At 37.4% G+C, this 8,711-nt stretch overlaps 2 protein-coding genes across 2 annotated transcripts; both read right to left on the bottom strand.

The window, feature by feature from the left end:
- Window positions 1-2,514: 2,514 nt before the first annotated feature.
- Window positions 2,515-3,405, bottom strand: EMB3136 (Ribosomal protein L10 family protein). Its single transcript, XM_078303317.1, has one exon. It carries the CDS (start codon window positions 3,310-3,312, stop codon window positions 2,623-2,625), a length of 690 nt encoding a protein of 229 aa, XP_078159443.1. The 5' UTR covers window positions 3,313-3,405; the 3' UTR covers window positions 2,515-2,622.
- A 431-nt stretch (window positions 3,406-3,836) lies between these two features.
- Window positions 3,837-8,494, bottom strand: LOC144555762 (hydrolase family protein / HAD-superfamily protein). The gene is made up of 12 exons (XM_078304188.1): window positions 8,320-8,494; window positions 8,109-8,212; window positions 7,920-7,955; window positions 7,768-7,841; window positions 7,422-7,462; window positions 7,275-7,346; window positions 6,058-6,259; window positions 5,839-5,934; window positions 5,660-5,727; window positions 5,150-5,351; window positions 4,496-4,579; window positions 3,837-4,331 (listed from the first exon to the last, which is right to left on the bottom strand). Exons 1-12 carry the CDS (start codon window positions 8,430-8,432, stop codon window positions 4,272-4,274), a joined length of 1,152 nt encoding a protein of 383 aa, XP_078160314.1. The 5' UTR covers window positions 8,433-8,494; the 3' UTR covers window positions 3,837-4,271.
- Between the last annotated feature and the right edge of the window lie 217 nt (window positions 8,495-8,711).

The following is an 8,711-nucleotide window of genomic DNA, read 5'->3' as shown; positions in this document are numbered from 1 at the left end:
TTTTAACGGCCAATTAAATGCCCGTTTAATCGTTAACAATGGCCAAACCGTTATGAATACACTAATTGGAAGCCTGTTTGCATATTTTTTTGATTAATCGGCCGATTATTTCCAATTATTTCCGTTAATTTCCGTTTAATCATATGTTTATTCCCGTTTATTCCAGTGAATATTTATTTTCATATTGTTGTTTTTTTCTGTGATTATGTGTAACAATAAGTTTCATAAATTCTATATTGTAGTTTTATTTGTGCTTGGATATACATCTAATATGTTTTATATATGTTTTTTTCATTTTACTTATTTTGAAATTGATTAATTTTTCTATTATTTATATAACATTTATTTTTCATACTTACTGATGTAAATTTTCAATTAGTATGCTATGTTCATATGTGAAATTAAGTTGTTGTTATAAATTAAATTTAGTAATTTTATATTGGAAATTTGGAATGCATCATTTCTTTCAAATAATATTTTATTAGTATTTAAAAAAATTAAAATTTTGAATTTATTTTTGTATTAAATAAATGTGTACTTACGCATATAAAGTGTGTATGTGTTGTTAAGAAGAAACAAGAGTAGTGTCATGTTATAATAATATTATTAAGTTAAATTAAATTTATTTGATAAATTTGATGATTTAAATAAATCATTTTTAATAAATTATAAATACATACATATAATTTTAATAAAAATGATTAATCATCTGTATAATTATATGATTAACCAACCGCATACCGATTAATCGTTTAGAGGTACTCCATCCATCCAGCCACGGCCACATACCGTTATTTACAACACTGCTGTCCACTTCGTTTTCACCCCTAGACTATAGCTCTACAGACTTTCCGGGTTCTTAGCATTAAATTAAAATTAGCACACTATGGTCCATTATGTAGTGTCTCAAATCCAATCCGTTCAATTTAAATCACACTTTGTATTTACTTGGATGCATCAGTTCCTCCTAAGAGCACGATCATGCTTTTAGAGAAAACAATATAACAGCACACACGGGTACATTTTTTTTGAGGTGAAAACCCGTAGGTGTTGATTTCATTAAAATAAAGTGGCCTTACAGGAGAAGTTACAAAAAACAACATAAACGTAAATATAAAAGAACTACAGTGGTACTGGTCATTCTAAATAAAAGAAGAAACAGCACAGTTAAGCTTGAGCTCCGATACAAAGCTGAGGCTATCTAAGATATAGCAGAGCTGCTACAATAAGAAAAGAATGTAGTGTCAATTTCCGCAGCCATTACTATTGTTGACATCCTGTCTCTTGAGAGGCATCCATTAAAGGATTGTCCTGTCCTTCATGCCCAATTTGCCAAAGTATGGGGTTGGTTCAGCACCTTTCTAGAGATGTGCTCCAGCATGCTGTTTTCTTGTAGACCTTGGAACAACCTGATACACTGTGCTATTGTTTCAGTTGCATGCCATGATGTCAGATCCTCCACGTTGTCTTTGTTAATCGCATCCGCGAGTGGTTTACAGTCAGTGAGGATTATCACAATGGTTTGTGGCTGTTGTTGGGCCCTTTCATGAAGCAATTGCAATGCCTTAAGTGGGGCTTTAGCTTCTGTGTGTAATGGGTCCCTCGCAGTGATTCTCTCAAACTGTGTATGAATGATTGTTCCTCTATTATCAAACATAACTAGACCTGTTCCCGCCCTACTTGAAGATACCCAGGAAGCATCAGTTAGTAACAGAAAGGTCCCCTCATCCAACTGAATTGGTTGAGGTGATACTGGTACTCTCGGGATCCCTGGCATTTTGGAGTCAAAACTCATAGCCTTTGCTCTCGCTATGACTGCCAAAGGGTTAGTTTTGGTAGAGGAGAAGATTTCGGCATTTCTAGCCTTCCATAATTGCCACAAGGTATTACACAGTACTGGTATCTGTTGACCGCTAAGTCTCTCCCAGATCATTAGCAGGGCTGCTGTGAAGTCAAGAGGCAGCTGATCCACTCATAGCGCAAAGTTTGAAACCATGTGGCACTAGATAATGGGCATAAGAAAAGGGTATGCATCAAGGTTTCACTGTCATTGCTGCACCTTGCACAAGATGGAACGATGGTTGTGATTCTCCTGTGAAGTTCGTAGGTCACCTCTGAACCGTCATGTGTGGCTCTCCACAAGATTGAATTACTGCAGCACCGGCAGCAGCCTCTACGAAGCCGATCTTTTATTAGTTGTTACATACTTCCTACTTGAACTTCCTTTTTTCCCCCTACCAACTCGATTTAGCACGTAAACTAGTCCAACAATCCAATCCCATCAGGACTAGGAACCCAAACACGTCATAAATAAACAACACACGAATACAGAAGTGAGTACTGAGTATCCTCACAGGTATCGCACGTAACTGGGAGAAATTTCAGGCGAGCAATATTTTTTCAGGCGCTGGGGTCTTTGAAATTTGTACCAGATTGAAATAAACAGTTCAGATCTCATTCTACCTGTACCTGACTGGATTTGAATTTCCATATACACAATCAATCCTTTGAACCTTCAGCAGCAATTAGAATTTCATTGCATGTAGTAACAATTACAAATTTCAAACAAAATTCACCAAATGCAGAAACCCAAAATATAATCAATCTACAAAAGAAACCCAACTATTCAGATGCTGGTGCAGCCGCCGCCTCTTCCTCCAGCTTCTTGACATAAGCCTGAAGTATCAGCAACAAGTTCCTAGCCGGCGCCTGGAGGGTACCCACGAGTGAAATAGCGGGCATCTGCAATGACCCCAACAACTTAGCATATACCTCAGCTCGGCTCGGCATTGTTTCAAGCGCCTTGAACTCGTCAGGCCCGTAAAATTTCCCTTCAAACACAGCCCCGACATAGTCGTTCCTCTCATCCAATTTCTCTTCCTTCTGGATGGTGCGGTACGGCTTCAATGCCTCTGGTATTTCCTCGGAATGCACAAAGAGGTATGCATTCATGCCCTTCATGCAAGGCCCGAGGGGCTCGAACTGCGTTCCCTCAATGGCTTTGCCGACAAGAGTGTTTTTTGCAACCAGGAGCTTGGCCGAGTCAGGGAGGGCCTTGCGAACGGCTTGGAGCTGCTTAACGGTGAGGCCCTCGTAGCGGATACCGGCAATGAGGTAGCAATTCTCCAGTTGGGCCTTAACGGCAGCGACAACCTCCTCCTTCTTTTGGCGGGTGATGGTGGCGCGAATGGTGGGAAGAGTAGGGGATCGGCGGGAGAGGCGCGTGGGGAGGGTTAGGCTTTTGGTGCGGAAGTGCGAGTGGGGACTGGAGAGGAAGGGGGAAGAGAGGGAGGAGAGCGCGGCGGCCTCCATTGGAGAGGAGGGAGAATGAGATGCAAGTGGAAATCGATCGTTTTGGATAAACCCAAGAGAAGGAGAAAGAGAGGCCTAGAGGCTAGAACATTCTCCTTCTGCCTTATCTCGATCCTTTTGATCGAACAATGGTTGGGTTTGGGCCCGTTGAACTCGAGTCGTCTGGAATCACTGTAATTTGATCCGAGTCCTACTTATGCGGAGCCGGGTATTTATTTTGAGTAGTATAAACTTGAGAAATAATACGAGACCGTTGAAAGGCCAGTAAAAATAAAGAAATATACAACATAAAAATAAAGAACAGTATTTTTGGGCTTTGAGATTCGTGCCAAGTTAAAAAGAACAGTTCAGATCTAGTAATTGTAAAAGATTCCCTTATCAGGTATTGGAGAGGATGTGCATTCCACCAACACAGAGTCATCCCAAACTTGTAACAATTGGACAGATGTGTCGATGACAATTTATAAGCACACGCAATTTACTCGTAATTACTAACTTTTTGTAGCGCAAGGTAAGACAAAAAAAGGTGATAATATTTTAAATATAGAGAGAGAATAGTAGAATGACATCACAGGATTACAGGACTTGCTAAATTTTCAAGCCTTCAAAAAAAGACCAAAAAAAAAAAATAGTGACAAAAATAACTTGTTAGAACTTAGAACTGCAATATATTGACTGCCACCAAATATTGGCTCTTAATCTTAAACATACAGGATATAGATCCCATGAGACTTTGAGAGGGCATTTTTTACCTCCTAATTGAACAAGAAAGTAAAGCAGTCTTCAATTGGAAGCTCCCAATAAATCTTATCATCTATATTCCTTGGTTATTTATAAATGACAGCTTGCTTAAAATGAATAAATTTTGATGCTAAAAAAATGATTTATAATCTATTTTTCTGGGCTATATTTTATAGATGTCACCATCTTGTTGTGTCCATAAGTTATGAACAACAGTATCATTCACAACCTTCTTTTCTTAGAATACATTCGACTGCCTCTTCAACAGTATCAACTACCTGATAATGCAAAGAAAGAATGACTCAGCTAAAAATTCTATAGATGATTTGCATGAACAGATGCATCGTACTTCCTTATCCAAAACCCTAATCAGTTCCTTTCATGATAGTAAATTTTATATTGAAAGAAAAAAAAAAAAAAAAAAAAGCATAACAATTGGTACCATATCTGCAGGAAATTGGGCATGATTGTCTTTTCCCTTAAAAACTCCTGTCCTCGTCAGAACTGAAAACCATGGTCTCCCGGCCTATCAACAACGTTATAACAATTTGGCATATTAGAAACCAGTCTTTCAATTTTCGAAATATGCGCTGTTAAAGGTTGATACACGGAAAATGCTAAACAACACAGATATTTCTACTGAGAGTGAAAGAATACCATTTCTGCAAGAGTGAGGCTATGGTAATATGTATATTAAGGATTGACCCGTACTATGGATCTACATCTCTATTTTCAAAGTTCAAACAGTCAATCCGAACAGTTAAACATGATCTCCATGTGAAAATATACTTGCAGACCAAATTTTATATTTTTTAGAATTTTTGTACTATTTTTTAAGATAGATAACCACTGCTTTTGGATAGTCCAGAATTTTCAAATCAAGTGATTTTTCTATCTAAAAAATAGTAAAAAATTCAAAACAATATAAAATTTGGTCTACGAGTACATTTTCGTATGAAGAATCAAGATTCTGTTGAACAGTTTGGATCGACTGTTTGGACACTAAAAATGGAGATATGATTCCATAGTGCGGGCCATTGTGTAATATGAATAATACTACAGCCTCACTCTTTCTGCAATAGAAGTTAAGACGTACCTTCCTGGCACCATTTATGTCTACTTTAGGGTTATCACCAACCATGTAAAGAGTAGAGAAAGAATTTGCAAGTCCTTCATTAGTCATCTCTTTATTGTTATGCATAGAAGAAACGATTTTAGTAAGTACAGCTTCCGCATTTTTAAATACAAATGGATTGGGCTTTCCATAAGATGTATACTTCAGAGGAGAGTCATTAACCCTGAAACTCGGAAAAGACAATACAGATAGAATGAATTTTCCATGTGCATTCTCCAGTTAAATCAGTAAATATCAGAATGGCAGTCATGCCTAAATAAAAGCAAGAGTAAAACATCATGTGCCCTCTGTGTATTTATTTGGATTTCCCTAATAATATACATAAAGGCCCAATATTACACCCGCAAACCAGATAGTAAAAAGTCCTCTTGCTATTCTTGGCAAACCAGACACTACTAGGTCCGTACCAGTATAAACACAAGCATCTGATACAACATTTGCAGACATATAACACTGAGATTCTTTCCTTACGTGTTATAGATGCTTTCAAGTGCAATTCTGAAGGCACCCATTCCAAGCCGCTCCACAGGAAATGCAGCCTGGATTAAATGCAGTTGAAAGTTGAAACACATGTTCTCTTAGGTAGTGTTTCTCTTGCAATTCCATGCGCACACAATCTCACATGCATTCAAAAAAATTCACTTGCAAACCTGATATTCAAGGTCATCAGATGCAAAATATAAAGCAGGCTGATCTCCTTTCTCGGTTCCAGGAAGGCCGTCAGTTCTTAGTATATCACAAAGTACCTTAGTAAATGAATATGATAGCATCAGTGCACAATGATCTGCTCTGCATTATTTTCTCTAGTTAACGTGAGAAAAGAAAAAAAAAACAATTATTCTGGTATTATAGAATGAGGGTAAAATTACCTGTATGTCCCTGCTCCAGTCAACAGGATCACTAATGACAAAAACCCCTTTGACTCTGTCTGAATAAACATCATAACTTGGGTGTACTAACTTAGAGGCATGTTTCTTGTTACACGGCTCATTCATTACCCAGGGCTTGAAAGGAGCTAATGGGTCAATGTCAGGGAAGTAGGTTGCATATTCATCTATTGATAGGACCTTTCTGCACACAATTGTAAGCCAAAGTTTGGTAAATTATACAGATAACTTCACCAGAAGAAACTCAACTGTACCCTGTATTCGATTTGTTCACTAGAGTTCAATTCTGGTCCCATGGCCACTCAAGTACTGTTCAATATCAATTTAGGACATTGCGTTATTGTGAATTATAAGTATGTGCAAGATACTTATTAAATTAATTATATGATTAGATATCTTAGGCTAGGACAAGCGAGAAATAATAATACAGGAGTAACTTGTGGGAGACATGTTTTAGATAATTCTTTTGACATTGATGCATTAATTGATTTCTAAACACATGATTTGTTTGGCTTAACATCTGATGAGAACCTTATTATTAGAAATCAATTAATGAATTCAATAATACATGGTCTGTATTTTTGAGTTGTAACAAACAAAAAGAAAATAAGTTCAGTATTTGTAGAGTGTAAACAAAAGTTGCTGACTAAATGAAAATGTGGGGTTATATTTAATTGATTTCCAAGGAAATTAACCCCACACCAGAAGGATGTGACTCTGACAGTCCTTGAAAAACAATCATAGTTTCAATTATGGTTCAGGATTCAAATAAATAAAAAAAGAATTATGGTTCAGGAGCTTAGGTAACATGCTATTGGTAGACGTGCTACCATTGAAGTATATTCCACTTTTAAAAGTTAAAGGGATCCTTGAATTCCACTTTTGATATTTGTGGTCACTGAATAATCTTTTCAGCTAATAAAGAACCAAAATACAGGTCAGCACCAGTACAAGTGATTGATTTTGGTAAGGAAATTTTACAGTTAAAAAATGGCTTGTTGCATGCCAACCTAATGATCTGTGTGTATTTCATATGGAAAAGAAGATTGTTCAGAACAACTTGGTACATGGTGGAACATTAATACCAGTATGGGAACTGCCAAACATTACAAATAAAAACATAATATAGATGATGCTGTGGACCACTCAATCTTCTCTCATGATATAAAATGAACTAAAAACGTGTGGCAGGTTCTTACTTGAATCCATACTCTGACATAACTGTAGCTGGTTCACCTTTTCCAACTGCAACTATTGGGTCATCTTCAAAACTGTTTGTCACTATTAGTAAGAATGGAGTTTGCTCATTCATTTAAGGATGATAAATTGTAAAAATAAAAAGTTACTGATTTAGCAGTTCTCTGAATGGTGTATGGCCTTGAACCACCTACACAATTGCCCCATAAAACAGTAAACAATTCCAACTTTTGTTCATGGAAAGTAGCTGTACGTTGTAATTGAGTAAAACAGTATGAGTTTAATGTCCACTTAAACCAAATAAAGAAAAACTAAACTAGATCAGTTGAATCAGAGACCAGAAATGTTCTAAGAATTTCATAATTAATTCAAGTAATTATCTCATTCAAAAGAAATAGCAGTTAATCTGCATACACTAGTATCTAGTATATGCCAGTAGTATCCTAACTCCTACTGAGTTTCAGAATGCACAAAGAAGCATGAAAGGAAAGGTACCTGCTGAGGTGATATGTTCACACCTAAAAGCTTGCTTAACTCAGATGCTCTTTTTGACTCAGGAATGCCACCTCCTTTTAATAATAAAAATCAAAATTTAAAGATCAAGCGCAGATCAACCGTAACATATGAATCTAAGATATAGAACTTACCATTAGTCAGAAATAGAAAAGGGATCCTCAGTGTGCCTGTTAGAGAACAAAAGGACACAACAAATCAGTGCCCCCGTGTAACTTCCTTTTAAAAAAAAAAAAAAATCAGGAGAAAGTGTAATGTGACATTGACTTAAATTTGAGCCATTTGGCCCGTTTACACTAAATTTAATTAAGCGTTGTCCGCACCATCCCTGGCATAGAGCCTTTGAATCGCCTGAGGTGATCCGCCTATTGGAGCACGGCCTCCGATGATTACGCCATCGATATCAAAGGCAATTCCAAAAGAGGGCCTAAAATCGCCATTTAGAAATTAATCGAAGGTAAGTTCAGTCCTAATGGTCAACTGGAAATTGAAATATAGGTAGAGACTGAATTGAAATAAGAATAGAAATAAAACCTTGGTGGAGGAGGGGATGTGGAATGGGAGTATGTGCGCGGGAAGACCTCCGATTGGCCTTTTAAGATCCCGGCTCGCGAACGCACGGCAGTGACTGAGAAACGGAACCTCATTTCTTGTGTGGCAAAATGTTCGACAAAGCAATTGACGCACTGTAGGAGCCAGGAGGAGCAACCAAGCACAGTGCACAGATTAAGGAGCTCATGGGCCAAGGTGCAGATGGTCCGGTTGTTTTGGGCCGAGAAGATGAGAACTATTGACCGACGAGAGATGACCAGATGCCGTAGATCTTCTCAATCACATAGATCTAACGGTAAGATGCTATTTTTCAAATACTAAAAAAGCGTAACCGTTTATCGCAGTTGCAAATAAGACACAGATGGGGTTGAATT

The sequence above is a fragment of the Carex rostrata genome, chromosome 6 (assembly GCF_964058835.1).
Source record: "Carex rostrata chromosome 6, lpCarRost1.2, whole genome shotgun sequence".
NCBI lineage: Eukaryota > Viridiplantae > Streptophyta > Magnoliopsida > Poales > Cyperaceae > Carex > Carex rostrata.
This window is presented reverse-complemented; position numbering and strand designations above follow the sequence as displayed.

Excerpts from the sequence above, each read along its gene's own strand:
- EMB3136 (XM_078303317.1), bottom strand. The coding sequence starts at position 3,312 with ATGGAGGCCGCCGCGCTCTCCTCCCTCTCTTCCCCCTTCCTCTCCAGT.
- LOC144555762 (XM_078304188.1), bottom strand. The coding sequence starts at position 8,432 with ATGAGGTTCCGTTTCTCAGTCACTGCCGTGCGTTCGCGAGCCGGGATC. Across the intron at positions 6,260-7,274 it reads ATGTCAGAGTATGGATTCAA|AAAGGTCCTATCAATAGATG; the intron begins GTAAGAACCTGC and ends AATTGTGTGCAG. Across the intron at positions 5,728-5,838 it reads CTGATGACCTTGAATATCAG|GCTGCATTTCCTGTGGAGCG; the intron begins GTTTGCAAGTGA and ends CATTTAATCCAG.